The 23,806-nt window shown below is 41.1% G+C and overlaps 1 protein-coding gene and 1 pseudogene across 4 annotated transcripts in view; both read left to right on the top strand.

The window, feature by feature from the left end:
* Positions 1-23,806, top strand: part of tmc3 (transmembrane channel like 3) — a 191,466-nt gene that overhangs the window by 26,564 nt on the left and 141,096 nt on the right. For 2 of the 3 annotated variants that reach the window (XM_086071899.1, XM_086071898.1), the window contains exon 2: positions 1,099-1,245. In XM_086071899.1, coding sequence (XP_085928025.1) covers positions 1,099-1,245 — 147 coding nt within the window. Of the gene's footprint in view, positions 1-1,098; positions 1,246-10,250; positions 10,400-23,806 lie in introns of those variants that run through there. The other variant, XM_086071900.1, reaches the window with a different exon arrangement.
* LOC147178143 (uncharacterized) lies at positions 2,094-5,010 on the top strand (annotated as a pseudogene). Its single transcript, XR_015094367.1, has 6 exons — positions 2,094-2,098; positions 2,302-2,411; positions 3,232-3,782; positions 3,875-4,370; positions 4,463-4,629; positions 4,723-5,010. The product of XR_015094367.1 is annotated as an uncharacterized LOC147178143 (transcript).

The following is a 23,806-nucleotide window of genomic DNA, read 5'->3' as shown; positions in this document are numbered from 1 at the left end:
CTGGGCCAGGGGTCATTTAAAATGGAGTGTGGCAAAGTGGAAACCTGTTTTGTGGTCAGACCCATCACGATTTAAAGTTATTTGTGGAAAACTGGGGCGCTATATCATACTGACTAAAGAGGACAAGGACAACCCAAGTTGTTATCAGCACTCTGTTTATAAGCCTGCATCTCTGATCGTATAGGGTTGTATGAGTGTGTGGCATGGGCAGCTTCCACATCTGGAAAGGCATCGCCAATGCAGAAAGGTATATTCAGATTTGAGAACAACATATGCTCCCTTTCAGACATAATCACTTTCAGTGAAGACCTTGCATTTTTTAACATGATAATGCCAGACCACATGCAGCACCAATTACAACATCATGGCTGCGTAGGAAAAGGATCCGGGTATTGAAATGGCCAGCCTGCAGTCCACTTCTTTCACTTATAGAGCACATTTGGCGCATCATAAAGGGGAAGGTGCAACAAAGAAAGCCCAAGACAGTTGAACAGTTAGAGAGATGCATGTTAGACAAGAATGGGACAGCATTCCTATTTCTAAACTTGAGAAACTTGTCTTCTTGATCTCCAGACGTTTGCAGACTGTTGTAAGAAGAAGAGGGGATGCTGCACAGTGGTGAAAATGGCATTGTCCCAACTTTTGTTTAGATTTGTTGACACCATGGAATTTAAAATCAACATAGTTTTCCCTTAAAATTATACATTTTCTCAGTTTAAACATATGGCCTGTTCTATTTGTTCTATTTTGAATAAAGTATTAAAATCTGGCACTTCCACATAATTGTATTCAGCTTTTATTCACAATTTGTAAAGTGACCCAACTTTTGGGGAATTGGGTATATATATATATATATATATATATATATATATATATATATATATATATATATATATATATATATATATAGTAAATAAGTGAGGGTCTTCTAATTTTAGAACTTTAGTTATACTTTCGCTAAAGGCCTTGTGATGGTCTTCTAACTTTAGAACTTTAGTTATACCTTCGCTGAAGGCCTTAAAGTAATGTTTTTGATGGATTGTTAAACTATAAACAACGGAACTACTGGGTATAACTCCACTCCATCCTACTCTGCAGTTCTTCTGATGAAGAAGACAAAGCGGATGAACGGGTGGACAGCGATGATCCAGAGGAGATGTTCCAGAACATTCAGTACCAGAAAGAGATCATCGCCAATATTCGGACAAGACCCTGGCCAATGAGACGCAAGCTCAAAGTCTTAAAGTATAGTCGTTTTTAATACATGTTTGGAATTAAAGTTCATATGCCTTTATTACACTTGACAATTAGTATTTTTAAATATGTGTTTTTATTTAACACAGTCTGTTTACAGTTAAGTAAGTTAAAATCTTACTCTAAAATTAATAAAGGTTTTGTGATGCCAATGGTTTGCTGCTATAATAGATTATGTAAATAATGATTTAGCTCTATAGAAAAAGAAAAAGAAAAATTTGTTGTCAACCAGAATGGAATGTAGGTGATTTTGATTTTCAGAATTAAAATCAAATTTATTGTCATTGCACATGCACAGGTACTGCACCGAAATTACACTCAAACCATCCAAGAATCATGAAAAACAAAGACCAAAGAGACGGTGACAGGCCTGAAAGGCCTTGTCGGTATTTGCTCAATAAGTGCTCCAAGATCTTGGAATGAAGAAATTAGGGCTTTGTTAAAAAAAAAAAAAATCGGATCGATTTTCCTTTCCGAGCGTGATATTGATTCATAAAACCATAAATTAAGAAGAAAATATAATTTTAAAGCGTATGGGACAGCTGAGGACAGTTTTCAATATGTTGTTTTGAACAATATAATATACACGACAAAATGAGCGGCTTATCGAATTAAAACATATTAACCGAGTATTTCTTGATTTTTAAATTACCCGCGCAAAACCTGGCCGGTGGCGCGCTCCCAACGGCCGAATCGGATATGACATAAGCAGAAGACAGGAAGACAGCGTCTCTGCTTTGCCTCTGCTGGCTTGCTTGTTGCTGTGTGTTTTATCGGCTCCTGAATTTCTATAATGCCGTCTCGTTGCGTAGCCAGATATTGTTCTAATCGCAGGGAGGATGGCGTGAGCCTTTTTCGGTTCCCCAAAGACGCAGTTCTTCACGAAAAATGGACAAAGCAAGTACAACGGATTCGAGATAAATGGACGCCCACTCCAATGTTGGTGTTGTAGCGCACATTCCGAGGAAGACTCGTTTGACCGGCTCCCGGCCCTGAAGCAGTCACTGGGCTATAATGTGCAACACAAAACCGTGCTTTTGCCAACAGCTGTGCCGACTCTGTTTCCAAGGAGCAAACAGAAAGGAACAACATCGACTGTAACAGCACCCGTGGCAAAACAACAGTCGACAGCCATTATGAAAAGAGAAAGAAAACGGGTAAGAACTACAATCTAGAAAGTTAGAGCACTTATGCTGCCTTCATGTGCTATCGAAATCATGGTAAATACCACATGTTGAGTAGAAAATTGCACGGGAACACACTCTCATGTTGTATTTTGTACTGGGAATTTATTTTGATACCAGAGTTTCCGAGTTGAGAGAACTATTCAAGTTTCAACATGGTGGGGAGTGCCGAAGGATTTGTGAATGGCATGAAATAAATACACTTATAAAGGCATTAACATCCACTAGCACAGCAGTTTTTTTTTTAACCTACACAATTACGTAGCATATACAAGTTTGCTGTAACAACACAATCACATGAACAGAACTCTGTTGTAATTAGGAGTTGTAAGGTCCATTTTCCCCATAGTACGTGAATGCAGGGTTAAGTTTAGCAGCTCACGACAAAAATAACCACTGTCAAATTAATATACAGTCAATGAAAAGGTACTAATTTACAATGAGGAACTGCTCATTTTTCATTTGTTGTCAATTTGATTGTGTATTATGTATTGTGCTGTGTATCTGTGTTGAAGGCATCATGCCCGAGTTAACACAGTTCAAACTTTGTTTCAGATGGTGGATAAGATGCTTATGGAGTATGAGTCAAAGGAAACTGCTACACAGGCGACATGTTTGGAGTGTTTACATTCAAAATGTGAGTAAATGTACTGTATAATACACATGATTGATAAACCAATGTAAATAAATAAATAAATAAAAAACATCTAGTTTTCAAATTTGTCATGTACATGTAATTTACAAATGTATTGTACATTTTTTAAAGAATGAAATCGCTGTATTTTATAGGTCTAAACCTTGCCACCACCAAAGAAGAGCACTGGGCACCCAGTGTACTTAATATTCTGGAGTTGTCTTGTGCAGCTGTTCTCGGACTGGTGTAGTTGTCCTTTGTGTGGCTCTCGGCAGCTGTCATGGGATCGTAGCGAGAGTGGTACTTTGCTTCGCGTGGCACTGGAATGTAAGGATTGCCAACATTCCTTGAGTTGGAACAGTCAGCCTTACTTTGGGCGGATTGCTGCTGGCAACATCCACTTGTCTGCTGCGATTTTGTTTGCTAAGGCAACTGTCTCAAAGGTTCTCCGTGTGCTCTCCCACATGGGTGTTGCGGTGATAATCACCCGTACATTCTCGCGCCATCAGTTTACCGTCCTGAGTGCAGCCAGCCGGCATCTTTGGTGGGCATGTCAGACCTGGATGATCAGCACTCTGCAGGCTGAAGGTGAAGGCCTAGTGTGTGGCGGCGATCGCCGTGCTGATTCGCCAGGTCACTGTGCTAAGTTTGACACATACACCCCGATGGAGCTGAGGAAAAAAGCCATCATCAACGTCCAGATTGTACAGGTTAGTTTGTTTGGGGAAGTAATTATATCAAATTTTGGAAGAATGCCTACTGTGTCCATTATTTAATACTATACAATGAACATTTGTTGCAGAGTAATGAAGTTGGAGGGAGCTTTTATACAGTGCAGGAGGGTCTGGAGCGGTGCCTACAGAAGGTGTAGAACTTTATGAAAGTTAACACACTTGTCACGGACTGACATTCGTCTATCAACAAAATTATGAGGGTTCAATATACACACATCCTCCACCTCTTTGACATCTGGCACGCAGCAGAGTGTAAGGCTCATTTTGAATTGAGTAATTTATTTATAATTATACATTTATTAACATTAGGCATGAAGAAGAAGTTGCAGCAGCTCGGTCAGACAAGACATTGCCAGTCACTGCGCCCTTGGATTTCCAGCATTGTGAACCACCTTTACTGGTCTGTGGTGTTCTCTGCTGGGAATGGTGTTCTTGCTCTTGACAAGTGGAAGTCCATCATCAATCACATCCAGAACACACACTCTGACTTTGGCGGAGCCTTCCCTGAATGCGAACATAGCCCTTTGGTTGGACGGGAGCAGCAAAAACCGTGGATTCTTCCATGTAATTATAATTACAATCTCCTTGCACCTATTCAACAAACTTTCATTTTTAGTTACTTAAGAAAATGTGATGCTTCTTATAATTTTAAAAAGGTACAAAGGTTGCTACAGAGCTGTAGAAGATCCTGCTCTCCCAGAGATTGTGTGACGATATCAAGCGGCTCTCTCATGATTGCCAAACATCCAACCTTGAGGCATTTCACAGCCTCCTCAACCACTTTGCACCAAAGATGATTTCTTTCAACTACACTGCTATGCAGGTACAGTATGTATATCTTAATTTGGGAGACTAGTAAAAATTATGTAACATTTAATACATTTTCATGTATTTAATTTTTTTCCTTCATTAACAGGTCCTACCTGGCAGCCTAGCATTTTAATGAAAATGCACACCGGTGTGTGTTATCCCAAGTACAGGAAAGGTGCATTTATTGTGCGCAAAATCCTGGGGCAGCCAACATTTCGTATGTATTTTTTATTTTAATTATCTGCATCCACAATTAACTTATTCACTGCCATTGACAAGTATACGTGTTCATTTTTTTTCAACGGTGATGGGACATCTGATTCTGCTTCATTGTAAATTTTGATAGAAATTTAACAACTTTACTGATGCACAACCACCAGTAAATGACACCAATGTCCAATTTTAGATAAGAGATCAACAGTTTGAAGGTTCAATGGGAAAAAAGGCTAAAATATGTGCAACTACATTTTTTCTACTGATCACACAACATAGTGGAAAAGAAAACAAAAGTAGGAATAGAAATGAAAGTTAATTCTAATTATTTTGCATACATGTATAACACTATGCAATAATTTAATGTGTATATTATTGCAGAATATGTGGAGGATCTTAAGAAGATTGTGGACAGCATCTGTCAGAGGGCCAATCTGGACGAGGACACACTCCTTGAAGAGCTGATGTTGGACCAGGAAGTGGCAGAACGCCGACCCCTGTGTGCAGACTTTCAGAAGCCAGACAAGGCGAACGCTGTGTGGGCACACATTTCGCGCTTTTCTTACCATTTTCATTTACAGTGGAGTAGTAGCTGAGTTTTAGATATGACAATTTCAAACTTGGATATTGCAATCTTCAATCTTTAGTGACCAATTGTGGAAAGAACACTGAGCTATTGCCTTTCTAATCTGATTTTTTATGTGGGAGATGGATCACTGAATAGTTTGAGTGACGACTCGCAAGCAGCAAGTTGTACATTTGTAAAATAAAATTGTAAATTTATACGCATAACTGATTGTTCTCTAGTTGTTCATTTATACTTTGGATGAAAAGAAAAAGGCATGTAATTATTTTGTATAATTGTATTTATTTATATCATATTTCGAGGTATCCTCATTGGATTAAAATGTTCTCCTTATTTAGTGAAGAAGGAAATGGTACCCTCATACGCCTGCCCAGGAACTGGTAGCACCAGAGGATAAACTGCCTGTAGGGAGTGTACCTCTTCCACCTGGAAATACAGAAAAATCCATAGTAAATTATTCATCTTTTTTTTAAATGCAAAACCAGTAGTCATACTTACTCTGTTCTAAAATCGTCTCGGAAGTGTTGCTGGTAAGTAAAATAAGCGGTCTGGAGGACTTCCACATTGAGGCACACCGCTTCAAATGCCCAATGTGTCACAATGGGGTGGAGGACCCAAATGCAGGGATGCATGTAATACTGAAAACAATTTATTTAACAAAAACACTAACTGGCTGGGGGAGATGATTGGATGACACAACGGAACAGGATGACGAGTACAGGTGCAAACAACACCTAACAAGCAAGACAGGACACCAATCATAACACAATGATGTGTGATACACCAGATCTGCTGCTGGGATTCCGACAACTCGGCCTTGACCTTTTGCTGTTCGTGACAGCAAATCTTCTCCATCACAGTTGCCATTGCTTCACAGTTACCAGAGGAACACCTGAAAAGCACAGTATTTTTTTGCCATTTATAACATTTTAACATTTACAAATAATTTGTTCATTATTTGATAAATATTTGCATTATCTATTACAGTCATTTCAGGAGAAAACAAAATGTCATGCATCTGATTGGTATTAGGTCATTTTAATTTCGAAAATCCATGTTGTAGCCTTTTTTCATTAATTAATGTGAATTGAGTCTCACAGAGGTTGGCATGTGGCAATGTAAAAGGGACAGTGGTGGTTTACTTTTTACGAAGGTGAGTAAGCAGCATTTAGTCCATGGTTTCCATTTTAAAATGGAGAATAAGTTCTATTTTGCTTTAAAAAAAAAAAAAAAAGTTCTATTTTGCTACTACCAATATAAATTAGCTTTTAACTGTAACAAGTAAAGCATAAATAAAAACCATGCATAAATAATCATTTGAGTGTACCGGTTGTGAGGATAATCGGTTAAGAAACTGGATGGATGGATGGACTAAACCAAGCTACATTTTGGCCACAGAGCGTTTGCTATTTCACCCATAGGAAAATATAAACACCATTTTTAGTACATACTTTCCATTTTAAAATAAAGAGTAAGATTTACCATTCTGTGTTCTGGAGCCTGCTGATGTCGTCCTCTATTTCGGCAGCTTGAAGCTGGTCACGGCCACCTTCAGAGTCCGAAGTCGTACCAGTACCTTCATCTCGATACGGCTCAAACCGATATGGTTGGATACATTCCAGGGCTGAAATGTCTTCGTCTGAAGACTGCTCGTTGTCAGCAATGTCAAATTCCAACTCTACACTTGATGTCGAGTCAGAAAGCACGTCACTATCCGTGTCGTACTCCGCCATGTCCACGTGTTGTTTTTGCCAACTATACCTGCTCATGTGTGGCCCGCTGACGTTATGCGTGTCCAGGCTCGGAAAAAGGGGGCGTCACCAGTAAGCCGCCATAATTTGGAAATTCACGAAAATATCTCATTTTTACAAGCCCTTGTCATTGCATTTTTACCAAAGTAGTCATTGAAATCACATTATTTGTACTTGTACTCTTAAAAAAAAAAATGCTTTTAGGGTGACTTTGTCTCGTGTCTCATTCACTTTAAAGCCTGATTATATCTTACTGTTTTATTGAAATTTACTGTTCACATGAATTTAAAAGTATATTCTTACATTTATGAAATACTTTCTTTTTTTTCTTTTTTTTATATTGGAATTATGAATTTTTTTAAATCTCATCAGTATGGATGAGATTAAAAAAAATTCATACTGAGGTCAATGTTTGTGTAACACTTAAGTGATTATGACACGTGTTATTTTCATTAAAAATAAATAAGTAATTTAACCAGTTACTTCCTCTGCAAAATGTAATTTGGAATTTCATATTTGTGTAGTTTTTTTAATCATGACCTCAATATTTAAGAAGAATTGATGTTCCATATGTAATCAATATCGGATTGAACTGAAATGTATCGAATCAAAGCGAGAGAAAAAAAAATCTAAATTGAATTGAAGTCTTGTGAATCGAAATTGAATCGATTGAGGACATTTTAATCGATTGAGGACATTTTAATCGATACCAGCCCTAGAAGAAATCCAACAAGGGAAACGTATGGAGGTAAATATGGTGCAAAACTAACGTGTAAAATTTTTTTGTACCTGTAGAAAAAAGTCTAAATTTGTATCTGTAAGTCGTGATTTGTACCTGTAAAAACTAATCTAAAAAAAAAACCTCATAAACTGCTGCTTAGTGCTTAGATGTGAAAATTACTATAGAGCTACAGAACCCTATTGAATGTTTTACAAGATAACCTAAACCTATAACCAAAAGTGGACAATACTCAGCTACTTGTATTTGATTAACATTATATTTAAGCATCTGTACTCTTACTATCATAATAAAATGAAAACAAAACGTTTTTACTGCGAGTGGATCTTTAAGACGCTACAGGTATTTTAACCTCAAATCTTTATCCTCTGTATTTAATCATTTTATTTTAAATATTACAATTTATTGATAAATGTCAGTATGCTTTGCAAACAGTTAAAATAAAAGGCTCTTACACTTTTAAACATACACATTTGTTTTTTACAGGTACACATTTTTTTTATAGATACCAATTTTTTTTACAGGTACACATTTTTTTACAGGTACAAATTTAGACTTTTACAGATACAAATTTAGACTTTTTTCTACAGGTACAAATTTTTTTTACAAGTTAGTTTTGCACCATATTTACCTCCATAGAAACGGGGTGGGGGGAAAAAACAAGCTCTCGCCATGTTCCATCGGAGAGCATAGTAAGAGCCTGGTAAGAAAAAAAAAACAGCGTAAAAAAACCTCGCACATCGAACATACGACTGCGAAGCAGTTTAGTCTAAGAGCGCTCACCAGAATCTGGTGACCTTCACAAGGGGATAATTTGGGCCACAACTGGGGCGTTGAAAAAATTAATATGTATGTTTATGTGTCTTTGTGAGTGTATGTGGGATGTCAGTGTCCTTATCAGACCACCGAGAGTCAAAGCATGGGATACGCGTCCAGCCGTAGTTTTTGATACAGGGGTAAAGTTCAGATAACAGCTGTTTTGGGAGAATGCCGACAACAATTTGGTCAGGCCTAGAGTCTCTCAGTTGAAGACTCAGTCAGGCTCCAATTAGCCAAATTAGCAATCACTTCGCTCGTGACGAGACACCAAATTCTCCTCAGTGGCAGCCATTTTGCGAAGGAAGTCAAGCATCGCATCCATTTTATGATTGAGTTCACTCGTTGCATGAGTCTGAGTGTTGATCGCTCGCCCCACGCCATCCAGAATGACTGGCAGCTTGAACTCTCCTGATGAAGCTGCATTGGTCGGTTGAATTTTCCAATAAATCAGATGCCAGCCAGCTCCAATCACCAGCATACCTGTTTTCAGGATTCCAATAATGTAGCTATCTTCCACATCCTCAATCGACACACCATTCACCACTTGTCCCAAGACTCTTAGGTGTCCGAAGCAGCAAATGTCCCTGAGCGGCAAGAAGGCTCCCCTCACACATTGACTACGTTTACATGCAGACATAAATATGTCTTTTATTGAACGTAGTATGTTAAAAGCAGAAATGACGTTATTTACGTCATTTCTGGTCGTTCACATCGTGGTCCGAATGATGTATTCCAATTGAGCACAAATTACATGTAAATGAGAGTAACTCTGTCTGCCACGCATGTAAACGTGTTACCTCGATTATTTTACAAACCGGAATTCTGATCTTAAAGAGCAAATATGAAGTAAGGTTGGCCAACCATGTTTTTGAGTAATACCAATGGCTAAAACCATTTAAGCATATTTTCGTTTTTTTTTTTTAATGCAACCCTCCCAGGTTCTTTGTTTGACCCTTAGCATCGCCCTTGACAACAAAAAATGTTTTCTTCGACAATCTTCGGAAATCTTCGAAAGTGACGTTACAAAGGGGGGTTGCGAGGGCAGTCAGCCATTGTACTGTATTGTTGATTTTCCCCTTGCATTGTTATTTGGTAAGATGACACGGCGCTGTGTGGCTGTGTACTGTTCTCAGTCAAAACAAAAGTTGTATGAGTGGCCAAAAGATTATAGGGCACGTAAATGGACCGCTTTCGTCTGTGTGGGAGCATTTCTGCTGACAGACAGCGGAACAGTGCCAACGTCTCGCTTATACACAGGAAATCCGGCCCTGGTTGAGGACTTGCAGGCATGAGATTCAGACACCTCAACTGAAAGATGATGTGAGTCTATTAGGTTTTCATGCCTGCCAGTCCGAAATTAGGGCCGGGTTTCCTGTATGAAATAGGATGTCATGGTGTCACTTCTTTGGCTTCATGGAACTGCACTAGAGCGAGTTACGCCACAATTTGTGAATGCTTGGGCTCAAGCTTGGGCTAAATCCGTATGCTTGCACTAATGTTGGAGCTTTCACAAAAGCGGCATCATTTCTGAGGAGCCGCACGGGAACGAGACTGACTCTGACAATACTACAATGACGAGAGAGGGAACCTGGCGTTTGATGGAGAAGTAGCCCAGCTGTACGTTTCAGATACAGAAAATGAGGACTTTGACTTTTGAGGATTGATCAAAAGTAACGTGAGTACATTGTTAAATACTTAAATAAAATACAACCAAACTCAGTTTTACTTCGCTGCCTTTTTGAAAAACATAAGCTAGCAAGTGAAAACATGCTACCATATGTTTTGAGCTACGTATGTTTAAACGTAACTTAATGGTGTGCTTTATGGTCGTGAAAATACGGTAGGTATTCTCATAGTGTTAATTTACAGCATGGCACACCATCGAATTTCAAACAATAACGCTAGACTAATAATCGCAGCGTATATAGCGTACCAATCTTCTAATCTCGAATGGTCTCGTCTCCAAATCATGTCAGGTCGTCCGGGCACAACATTTTCATTGTCCTGATCAACATCTGGCTTGTACATATATGGTCCAACATGTAACAAGCTAACCTCCTCCTATTCCTTCCGCAATTTCAAGCATTGTCTGCGCTTCCACCAACCTGATTTTAATGTCTTCTTGTACCGGTCCCAAGCCCGGATAAATACAGAGGGTTGTTTCAGGAAGGGCATCCGACGTAAAACTTTGGCCAACTCAAACATGCAAATCAAATATACGACTTCCATATATATTGGTTGAGGCCCAGGTTAACAACGACCGCCATCGATGCTGTTGACCTACAAGGTGCCGGTGGAAACTAGACTACTGTTGGTTGAAGAAGGAGAGGAGGAAGGTGTGTTCGTAGGAAGAAAGAGAAGAGAAACACCAAGAGTCTAGGACTGAGAGTAGAAACTTTGAATGTTGGAACTATGACAGGAAAAGGTAGAGAGCTGTTTGACTTAATGCAGAGGAGGAAGGAGGACATACTGTATGTTCAGGAGACCAGGTGGAAAGGGAGCAAAACTAAAAGTTTAGGAGCAGGGTTCAAGTTATTCTATAATGGTGTAGATAGGAAGAGAAATGGAGTAGGAGTTATCGTGAAGGAGAAGTTTGTTAAGAACGTCCTGGAGGTAAAAAGAGTGTCAGATAGTGATGAGCCTGAAGCTAGGAATCGAAGGTGTAATGATCAATGTTGTTAGTGGGTATGCACCACAGGTAGGATGTGAGCTGGAGGAGAAGGAGAACTTTTGGTTGGATCTTAATGAAATGATGCAGAGCATCCCTAGAAAATAGAGAGTTGTCATTGGTGCAGACTTCAATGGACATGTTGATGCAGGAAACAGGTGATGAGGAGGTGATGGGCAAGTTTGGTATCCAGGAGAGGAACGAAGTAGGACAGACGGTGGTTGACTGCAAAAATAATGGAAATGGCTGTCGTGAATACTTTCTTCTAGAAGAGGCAGGATCATAGGGTGACCTACAAGAGTGGATGTAGGAGTACACATGTAGGCTACATCTTGTGTAGACGTGTAATCTGAAGGAGATCAGCGACTGCACAGTAGTGGAGAATGTAGCCAGATAGCATAGGATGGTAGTGTGTAGGATGACTGGTGGTGAGAAAGACAAAGACGGCAAAGGCAGAGCAAACGACAAAATAGTGGAAGCTGAAAAAGGAAGAGTGTTGTATGACTTTCAGGAAAGAGTTGAGACTCTCTGGATGGTCAGGAGGTGCTTCCAGATGACTGGACAACTACAGCAAATGTGATCAGAGAGACAAGTACGACAGTCCTTGGTATGTCATCTGGAAGTAAAGGAGATAAGGAGACTTGGTGGTGGAATGAGAAAGCGCAGAATTGGATCCAGAGAAAGAGGTTAGCTAAGAAGTGGAACACTGAGAGGACTGAGAAAGTAGACAGGAGTACAGGGAAATACAGCGTAATGTGAAAGTGGAAGTGGCAAAGGCCAAACAAGGGGCTTACGATGACTTGTATGCTAGGTTGGACAGTAAGGAGGGAGAGACTGATCTATACAGGTTGGCAAGGCAACAGAGACAGAGATGGGAAGGACGTGCAACAGGTTAGGGTAATAAAAGATAGGGATGGAAGTGTGTTGACATATGCCAGTAGTGTGATGGGAAGATGGAAAGAGTACTTTGAAGAGTTGATGAATGAGGAAAAGGAGAGAGAACGAAGAGTAGAAGAGGTGACTGTTGTGGACCAGGAGGTAGCAAAGATTAGTAAGGATGAAGTGAGAAAGGCATTGAAGTAGATGAAGAGTGGAAAGGCACTTGGTCCTGCTGATATACCTGTGGAGGTATGGAAGTGTCTAGGAGAGGTAGCAGTAGAATTTCTGACTGGGTTGTTCAACAGGATCTTAGATAGTGAGAAGATGCCTGAGGAATGGAGGAGAAGTGTGCTGGTGCCCATTTTTAACAACAAGGGAGCCGTGCAGTTGTGGCAACTACAGAGGAATAAAGCTGATGGGCCACACAATGAAGCTATGGAAAAGAGTAGTTGAAGCTAGACTGAGGGCAGAGGTGGACATTTGTGAGCAGCAGTATGGTTTCATGCCAAAAAAGAGTACCACAGATGCAGTATTTGCTTTGAGGATGTTGATAGAGAAGTACAGAGAAGGTCAGAAGGAGCTGCATTGTGTCTTTGTAAATCTGGAGAAAGCTTATGACCAGAGAGGAACTGTGATTTTGTATGAGGAAGTCTGGAGTGGCAGAGAAGTAAGTTCAAGTGGTGCAGGACATGTATGAGGACTGTAAGACAGTGGTGAGGTGTGCTGTAGGTGTGACGGAGGAGTTCAAAGTTGAGGTGGGACTATATCAGGGGTTCTGGCAGAAGGATGCTGGGTTTCCAAATGCCAGGCACGTGGTATAGAAGAAGAACAAAGAGGAGGTTTATGGATGTAGTTAAAGAGCACATGAAGATAGTTGGTGTGAGAGCAGAAGATGCAGAGGACAGTTAGATTGAGGCAACTGATTCGCTGTGGCGACCCCTGAAGGGAAAAGCCGAAAGGAAAAGAAGAAGAAGAACGGGAGCCATGTCGATCAGCAAGGAGTCGGCTGCGTTCCATCTCACAATGGTGCACAATGGTGCAAAATGCTGTATTCTATCTGCGCTAACCAAGCAAATACCAAAAGAAAGAAAACTCCACCTATGTGCATTGTTAGACTGTGTTTTGGACTACACTTGAGCTGGGCACAAAAATAGGGCCCAATGTCTCCAAGTCTGCCCTCTTTGGAACTTGATGATTGCTTAATAATGGCGCTAAAATAAACAATACGTAGTAATTAAGTGATTTTTAAAGGCTTAAGACTGTTTCACTGTCAAATTTCACAAAATGTGAGCAGCAGTCTGACTAGCACAAAGTATGAAGAGAAGGCACTTGATAAGATTCTCAGATGTGCTGAGAATGTGCCATTTATGCATGTTTTGTTTGAGCAGGTTGTTATTACTGCAGAAATGTATTACCCCGATCAATAATCTGAAGCAATTATGCATTTTTACACCCTCTTTAATCTCAGGCTGAATGTGTGGGATCACTGCAATAAAAACTCATATATTATTCCACAAGTCCCAGAGTTAAGCCCCATTTGTATCAGTGTTTCCTTTAAGAAGTGCACTTAGAGCAATAACAGTGGCACATTGTGGAAAAAGCCAATCCTACCAAATTCAAGGTCAGATTGAATCATTAAATTGTAATGGCCAATAATTTAAAATGATACAGTTGATGAAGATGTAAGAACAGAATAGCATTTACTCTCGATATATTGAATAAAGTCCAGACATCCTAATTACTAAACAATGCAAGAAAGGAAAATAAAGAGAGCACATGTTAGAGTGATGGATATTGGTATAACACATTCTTGGCACATGCACAAATATACTGATACGGCATCTGACAGCTAGACTTGATATGTGTTGCAGATATCTGTAATTCAGTTTTACCTAGTCAAAAAACATTTCAGATACTACAACTACATTCTTCAAATCAGCAATTGCCATTTCAAATATCTGCAGTAGCATTCTACCTAGAACAAATGCTGTCACTTTTGCCATTCATGTGTGAGGTTTGTCATTACAGATTCCTACAATTCATTTGCAAATATCTGCTATATGCATATGGATATCTGAAAATGAGCCCGAGCCACCTCAACTGGCTCCTCTCAATGCGAAGGAGTAGCGACTCGACCCTGAGTCCCTCCCGGATTACCGAGCTTCTCACCCTATCTCTAAGTGAGAGCCCGGACATCCTGCGGAGGAAACTCATTTTCGGACGCTCTTATCCGGGATCTTGTTCTTTCGGTCATGACCCAGAGCTCGTGACCATAGGTGAGGGTAAGAACGTAGATCGACTGGTAAATCGAGAGCTTCGCCTTTTGGCTCAGCTCCTTCTTCACCACAACAGACCGATACAGAGTTTGCATCACTGCAGACGTACCAATCTGCCTGTCGATCTCCTGCTCTATCCTGCCCTCACTCGTGAACAAGAACCCCAAGATACTTGAACTCCTCCACTTGGGGCAGGATCTCATCCCCGACCCGGAGAGGGTATGCCCCCCTTTTCCAACTGAGGTCCATGGTCTCGGATTTGGAAGTGCTGATCTTCATCCCAACCGCTTCACATCACTCCAAACTGCTCCAGTGAGAGTTGGAGATCACGGCTTGATGAAGCCAAAAGCACCACATCGTCTGCAAAAAGCAGAGATTCAATGCTGGGGCCACCAAACCTGGACCTAGAAATTATGTCCATAAAAGTTATTAACATAATCGGTGACAAAGGGCAACCTTGGGGGAATCCAACCCTCACTGAGAACGAATCCGACTTACTGCCGGCAAATGGACCAAACTCTGACACCGGCCGTACAGGGACCGAACAGCCCGTATCAGGGGGCTTGGTACCCCGTACTCCCGAAGCACTCCCCCACAGAACTCCCTGAGGGACACGGTCAAACGCCTTCTCCAAATCCACAAAACACATGTAGACTGGTTGGGCGAACGCCCATGCACCCTTGAGGACCCCGCTGAGGGTGTAGAGCTGTTCCATTGCCGGAATGAAAACTACACAGCTCCTCCTGAATCCAAGATTCGACTTCCAAATGGACCCTGCACCCATGTATAGACCTTATCAGGGAGGCTGAGGAGTGTGAGCCCTCTATAGTTGGAACACACCCTCCGGTCCCCTTTATTTAAAAGGGGGACCACCACCCCGGTCTCCCAATCCAGAGGCACTGTACCCGATGTCCACACGATGTTGTAGAGGTCAACCACAACAGCCCCACAACATCCAGAGCCTTTAGGAACGCCGGGCGGATCACATCCCCCCCCCCCCCCCCCGGGGCCTTGCCACCGAGGAGCTTTCCAACCACCTCAGTGACTTCGACCCCAGAGATAAGAGAGCATACCTCAGAGTCCCCAGACTCTGCTTCCTCAAAGGAAGGCGTCACGGTGGAATTGAGGAGGACTTCGAAGTATTCTCCTCACCGACTCACGACGTCCCGAGTCAAGGTCAGCAGCACCCCGTCTCCACTATACACAATGTTAATGGTGCACTGCTTTCCTCTCCTGAGACGCCGGATGGTGGACCAGAATTTCCTCGAAGCCGACTGGAAGTCGTTTTCCATGGCTTCACCGAACTCCTCCCATGCCCAAGTTTTTGCCTCAGCGACCGCCGAAGCTACATTCCGCTTGGCCAGCCGGTACCCGTCAGCTGCCTCCGGAATCCCACAGGCCAAAAAGGCCGGTAGGCCTCTTTATTCAGCTTGACGGCATCCCTTACCGCTGGTGTCCAACAGCGGGTTTGGGGATTGCTGCCACGACAGGCATCGACCACCTTACAGCCACAGCTCCAATCAGCCGCCTCAACAACGGAGGCGCGGAACATGGCCCACTCGGACCCAATGTCCCTCGCCTCCCGCGGGACAAAATTGAAGACCGGCATCTTCTCCCATCAGTTGACAGCTCCGCCCCTCTCTTCACCCGAGTGTCCAGCAGCCGCACATCCGATGACACGACTACAAAGTCGATTACCAAACTGCAGCCTAGATTGTCCTGGTGCCAAGTGCACATATGGACACCCCGATGTTTGAACATGGTGTTCGTTATGGACAATCTGTGATGATCACAAAAGTCCAATAACAGAACACCGCTAAGGTTCTGATCGGGGGGCTGTTTCTCCAAACCATCCCCCCACCCGAAGGTGGAGGGAGGCGTTGGTAAACCCCAACGTAAAGGCGCCAAGCTAAGTATGCCCACACCTGCTCTGCGCCTCTCACCGTAGGCAACTCCAGAGTAGAAGAGAGTCCAACCCCTAACGAGAGGATACGTACCAGAACCCAACCTGTGTGTGGAGGCAAGTCCGACTATATCTAGTCGGTACTTCTCGGCCTCGCACACCAGCTCGGGCTCCTTACCTGAGAGGTGACATTCCCCAGAGCTAGCTTCAGTAGCCGGGTGTTGGACCGCCAAGGTCCCCGCCTCTGGCTGCCGTCCAGCTCACTGCGCACCCGACCCCTTTTGGCCCCTCCACAGGTGGTGAGCCCATGGGAAATCAATTAATTGCACGATAATAAGAAATTAGCTCTATAAGTTTGCCGGGCTCGATAATTCTCAGCCATGTACATGCATGTTTGTTTACATACGTCATCAACATTCGCGCTGCTCCGTTGCTTCAGTCAGTCACTGCTCACCATCGTGCTCACCATCGTGCTCGGGGCAATTGGCGCATTAGATGCCATTCATTCATGGGACATTTCATTCACTTTACCATTTACGCTAATTGTTCTCACCAATCTATAAATACATATGGGACCACAATTGGTGCAAAGTTAGGCAGATACTTTGAGTACCAGGAAACTAGACCCAAGAATGATCACAGGGCTACAGCACCAGATGGAGGTGGGGCTTTCAGAACAGCATCTATGTGCTCTTGGTCAGGAAGGATGCCATCTGCAGTGATAGTATGACCAAGGAAGTGTAAGGAGATTTTCCAGAAGTGGCATTTGTTCTCATTGAACCTCCTTCAGCTGATTCTGCTCATCAGGGGTGTTGCCATAGATGATAAGGTCATCAAAATAATTATGGGACACCTGGCAGACCATCAAGAATGTCAGCCATCATTTTCTGGAAGGCTAAGGGAGCAGATACAACACTGTAAAGAACCCTGCAGAATCTGAATATACCATCATGTGTGACAAATGCTGTGAGGCCTGGCAAAATAATATATATATATATATATATATATATATATATATATGATATACATCTGGGTAACTTATAACATGAAAGTAAGGTTAATAATATAAATTAGATTGCACATTTTTCAGTTTTACTCAAATAAGGGCGAAGCAAAAATGAGTACACCCCTCAGCAAAAATGACTAAATCTAGTACTTTGTATGGCCTCCACGATTTTTAATCACAGCACAGCTTCTGGGCATGAAATTAACGAGATGGTATCATTTTGTTGCATCAATCTTTTTCCATTCTTCAAGAATGGCCTCTTTTAGAGACTGGATGCTGGATGGAGAGTGATGCTCAACTTTCCTCATCAGAATTCCCCATAGGTGTTCAATTGGGTTCAGATCAGGAAACATACTTGGCCACTGAATCACTTTTACCCGGTTCTTCTTCAGAAATCCAACAGTGGCCTTAGATGTGTGCTTAGGATCATTATAATGTTGGAAAAGTGCACGACGACCAAGGGCACTGAGTGATGGCAGCATCTTTTCTTTCAGTATTGAGCAATACAGCTGTGAATTCATGCCATTAATTAAATTCAGCTCCCCGACACCAGCAGTACTCATGCAAACCCAAATGAGGACACTGCCACCACCATGTTTCACTGTAGGCACCACACATTTTCCTTTGTGACGCCATACAGTTTTAAAGCCATTAGTTCAAAACATTTGTATCTTGGTCTCATCACTCCAGAGTACAGAGTCCCAGTAGTCTTCATCTTTGTCAGCATGTGCCCTGGCAAACTCTCGGCGCGTGTTTTTGTGCCTGGGGTTTAGGAGAGGCTTCCTCCATGGACGGCACCCATGCATGCCATTCCTCTGCAGTGAACACCATATTTTGTCGTGGGAAATAGTCACCCCAGTTTGGCTTTCTATTTCCTTTGATAACTGCAGCAAACTTACATGTCGATTTTCTTCCACCCTTCTCATCAGAAGACACTGCTGTTGAGTTGTTAACATCCGTGGACGACCTGGACGTCTCTGTGAGATGGTTACAGTTCCATCTTTTTTACATTTTTGTACCACTTTTGCTACAACATTCTGACTGATAAGTAAAGCTTTGCTGATTTTCTTGTAGCCTTCAACTTTGCTGTATAAAGAAATTATTTTCTTTCTCAGATCTTGTGATATTTCTCTTCCATGTGGTGCCATTGCTAACAGCATGAAATGAAAAACAGTTTTCTTTAAGTAACACCCCATTTATAGTCAACTGTCTGCTTGACACCTGTGTAATGAATTATAAGACTCAACTAGACGTATCTATTCTAAAATTTGGCCTTTTTGGTGATGAAACTCTACAGTACAAAAAATAAGCCATTTTTAAAGCAGACGAAGAAGCGCAGGTTTCTCTGGGCCAGGGGTTGTTTAAAATGGAGTGTGGCAAAGTGGAAAACTGTTTTGTGGTCAGACCAATCCCGATTCGAAGTTCTTTGTGGGAAACTGGGGTGCTAAATCATACTGACTAAAGTGGACAAGGACAACCCAAGTTGTTATCAGCACTCAAGTTTATAAGCCTGCATCTGTGATTGTATAGGGTTGCATGAGTGCGTGTGCCATGGGCAGCTTCCACATCTGGAAAGGCATCGTCAATGCAGAAAGGTATATTCAGATTCGAGAACAACATATGCTCCCTTTCAGACATCATCACTTTCAGAGGAGATCTTGCATTTCTCAACACTATAATGCCAGACCACATGCAGCACCAATTACAACATCATGGCTGCGTAGGAAAAGGATCCGGGTATTGAAATTGCCAGCCTACAGTCCACTTCTTTCACTTATAGAGCACATTTGGCGCATCATAAAGGGGAAGGTGCAACAAAGAAAGCTCAAGACAGTTGAACAGTTAGAGAGACGCGTGTTAGACAAGAATGGGACAGCATTCCTAATTCTAAACTTGAGAAACTTGTCTCCTCGATCCCCAGACGTTTGTAGACTGTTGTAAGAAGAAGAGGGGATGCCTCACAGTGGTGAAAATGGCCTTGTCTCAACTTTTTTGGGATTTGTTGACACCATGGAATTTAAAGTCAACATAGTTTTCCCTTAAAATAAATGTTTTTCTCAGTTTAAACTTTTGACCTGTTCTCTATGTTCGATTCGATACCAATTAATCCCGATACAAATCTATAAATCAACTATTGCGAGTTATTAAATAAAAATTTGAAAACACTAATCAGTAAACTTGTACATGTACACTGTAAGATTTGTATGAAAATGTACATCAGGCTTATAACTGGGGGCACTGTATTTAACAAACAGGTTGCAATCTGTTTCATATTTGAACAGCATTAAATACAATTTTAAGGCTTAATGTTCCATTAATATAACATTATTCCATGCGTTAAGTGTGAACTTTAACTCAAAGACATTTTGTTGAATATTTCCATCAACAATTGATCTTTAAAAATGTATTCAGTTGCATATTGAATCGATACGAGAATTGTGCGCTGTAATATCACGACATATTGCCAAATCGATTTTTTTCAACACCCCTAATATCTACACACACACATATACTTTATGTATATATATATATATATATATATATACACATATACTGTATATATATATATATATATATATATATATATATATATATATATATATATATAAATATATACACATATACTGTATATATATATATATATATATATATATATATATATATATATATATATATATATATATATATATATATATATATATATATATATATATATTGTAACAATTATAGACCAGTCACCCTCGATTTTTCTTCTTCTACTCCTTTCCTTAACATTTCACTCTGGTAAATATGCGTTCAGTCAACCTAGGGTGTGTGAGCTCTGCCCCCCCCCCCCTCTTTTTTCACCTAAACCAGAGACAATCCAAAAGAGATTACACTCTTTTGCAGTCAACCACAGGTCATCTCACCAGGATGTGAATGTTTGCTTGTCACCAGCCAGAACCACGAGTTTATGGCATCAAAGTATTTTATTGGAAAGCATCATCTTTACCCCTGCTGACATTCCAGACTGGCAGTCTGCAAACTCTTATAAAAGTCATAAAACAACATGGGCAAAAAGGTCCATTGGAATCCTGGTCAGTACATTCCAGCCTTCTTGGAGGTTACACAAGTGCCTCCAAGTGGTCACGACCGGAACTGCCCTCACGTGAGACACCTATACTCCACAAAGCAATCTTACACATTTCATATAAGAAATTCATCACATACAAGTGAATTTACGCACAACTGAATGTTTCACGCCATGTTGTTATGTCTATGAAGAGTAATGTCATATGTATTTCAACAGGAATGATGATTTTAAACCCAGAAATGATTTATTTACTCCGGAAAGAACGAAATGATCTCATGATGCGTTATTAGTTGATATGTGTGTTGATAACATGTTTTGCTTGGAAGAACTTGACTTGCCAGCCTGACCAAATTTAATTCTTAATTCTTAATTATTTAATAATTTGGAGTTTAAAAGTCTCTGACTTGGGTTGAGCCAAAAGAGGGACGGCGCTCGCACCCCCTTGTGATCTACACGCCCCGCAACTTTAAAACAGCTGGCTCGAACTTTGTTCAGCGCTCTTGTTCCGGCCCTCTCTTTCCTGCTGCACCTTTTCCCCCCTTTTGCACCTCGTCTGGGCGAGAACTGACAAAAGGACTCTCCGGTGCCGTGCCACGTTTTTCAACCGCGTGGCATCTCTGTTCCTTGACCAAGTGTCTCGGACTTGACGATCGCACCGAACCACCGCCGTGCTCCAAATCCCACCGCCCACCACCTGCTAGACAGACTTTCTGCTCTCCCTTTTTGTGTTTCGTCCCACCTCTGTGGCACTAAGTCGCCGATGAATTCTTCTGTGACCCTGTGTGTCACCCAGTGACCACAGTTTGGACCTTGGCAGCGCGCACTCCAACGCCCAGTGCATCACCCCGTACCTGCTCCATCCTCCGAGCGTCCTGTCGCAGCACGATCTGGTTCAACGGCTGGTCTCCCTCGGGACACAGGCACACAGCGGATCTCGGCCTCAGCAGCTGGATTTGGGCATCTGAGACGTGGACCTCCTCGTGCGCTTAGAGCTGAAGCCCCCGACCTCGACTGCACCGCAACTCATCAGCCGGGAGCCCCGAGCTGCGTCGCATAGCATCCAACTATGGATTTTTTTTTCTTGCCTTTTTGGGAGCAACTTTTTTTTTCTTCAAACGACCTTTCCTCTGCTAGCTCGATCCAACTCCAGTAAGTTGCACGCCTCATAGGCAATTTGACATATCGTTGGTGCAACTTCCATTTAAAATATCTCACAGATTTGGCAAGTCAAACCTTTCCTTTCTACTTTGTTAAATTGTTCCTTTCTTATTTCTTTTAGCTTCATTTTTAATCCCTTCTATTTTGATAGTTGATAGTTAGGTAGGCAGTGTTTTGATTCTGTTTGTGTAACCGTAGTGAATAAATGCATGTTTTTCTAAATTTAATTCAGTCTCAATTGTGCTTTTGTCCGAGTGGATTAGTAATTAATACAAAGAACCACCAACAATGAATGTGGCGACTTCCGATTATGAATAAATAAATGAGGAGTTGGATTTTATTTGTTGTGTTTCTCCAAAAGTGAAAGTAAACAGAGCGCCCCTATAGGTGATTGAGGGAAGTACAATTTCTTCAAGCGCCGATCAAATTACTTATACGTCCAAAAAGACAACATCAATTATCGCAAAATATATATCACACACACACACACACGCACTATTGTAACACAAATGTGAATCATGAAATTTTAGTTCAGCAGTAATTTTCTTCATATTTTTTTATTTTCTAACCCCTTATTAAATCAAACAGGAATTATGATTTTTTTTAAATGAATTATTTCTTAAAACATGAAATTAAAAAGTATTTTCATTTCAACCAACATCAATTTTGGTAACTGTAGTCATGAACAAACAATATTCTGAAATGTCAATGAATACAGTACTCCTTTTAACAGAAACAGCCTGATATTTTTTTTCAGTCTATTCCAAATGTATTTCAAATAAAATGTACACAAAACATTTAATAGAAAACATAAAATCACTGAATTTAGCATCCCAAGAGTCACACATCTCATTAGTACCACATAGTTGGCCTTGTTACACGTTTAACATAGCTGCTCTACACTAGCCATTTAGCTTGTACTTAAGAGTTGACTTACCAAGACGCCTGCCAAAAGATAGCTCGCGGCTATACAGAATTCCAGCTCCCCTCTCTTTTGTAGTGTTGGAAATCAATTCTTTGATTTCTGCGTGTTCAAATAAATTCAAAGTTGAAATCTGTGAACAAGTTTGCCAGCTTTATTTCAGATTCTGAAAGTCACTTGGAGCTACTGCTCAATCATCGCAGCTCACCCACAAATGTGTTCTTCTCAAAGTTCATGCATGCATATATACCGAAATCGTTCCCTCCCCCTGTCATTGACAAAGAGAGTACTATTTGGTCTCTTCTCAACATGTGACATTTTCCTCTCACCACAAGTCTACACCCCCCCTCTTCTTATCTTAAACACTTCCTAATAGGATGTGGGCAAACACCTTGGCCCCCCCTAAAACTCCACACAGAGCACAGCCCCCGAGGAAGAGACTGTGCCCCCCCTTTGATCTTGTCCTGTCAGCCGAGTGAAATACAATCAGGCCATCTCCTATTGAGTTCTTTCAGTCCTTAACAGATGTGAGGTAAACAATTGGCTTCCTAGATAAACTATTGAACTCTGTAGAGCTTCGCACCAGAGATTCCCGCATACCTGCCTTGTGGATTCCGACACCTCACTTCCTTAGGGGGAAAACAGACCACATTCTACCACAGTTGTATTTATCTAACTAAAATCAAAAACACTTTGAAGAATATATATGTAAAACAGAAAAACAATGTTAATAATTCTAACAGTAGACATCACAGTAAGAAAAATATGTGTGAACATACAGTATGACAAACTGTTTTCATTTTCATTAGTAACCATACTACGGCAAATCGAGTAGAAAGACGATCGAAAACTCGACACACTATCTCCAACTAAGTTGCCTCTGTTAGCAAACATATAAACATGATTCTGAACTAGCATTAACACAAAAGTGCTAGCTTGTTAGTGTTAGCTTGTTGCTAAAGTTAAATGTCACCTTTAAATACAGAACGTCACATTATCATGTTGCTAGATTATCAGTACTATGTTAATTATGGTTACAAGTACACTCCATTTTTATTAGTAGTTTAGTTGTATTAATATTACATACAAAACAACTATACATTTACGATACATTATTCATCTACACCCCCTCCCTTAGTGGAACATATACGCACCTGATTTAGGACGTCTACGTTTGATTTGAGACATACTTGCTTC

Source organism: Leptonotus elevatus, chromosome 3, assembly GCF_054856555.1.
Source record: "Leptonotus elevatus isolate MCC_2025b chromosome 3, RoL_Lele_1.0, whole genome shotgun sequence".
NCBI classification, from domain to species: Eukaryota; Metazoa; Chordata; class Actinopteri; order Syngnathiformes; family Syngnathidae; genus Leptonotus; species Leptonotus elevatus.
This window is presented reverse-complemented; position numbering and strand designations above follow the sequence as displayed.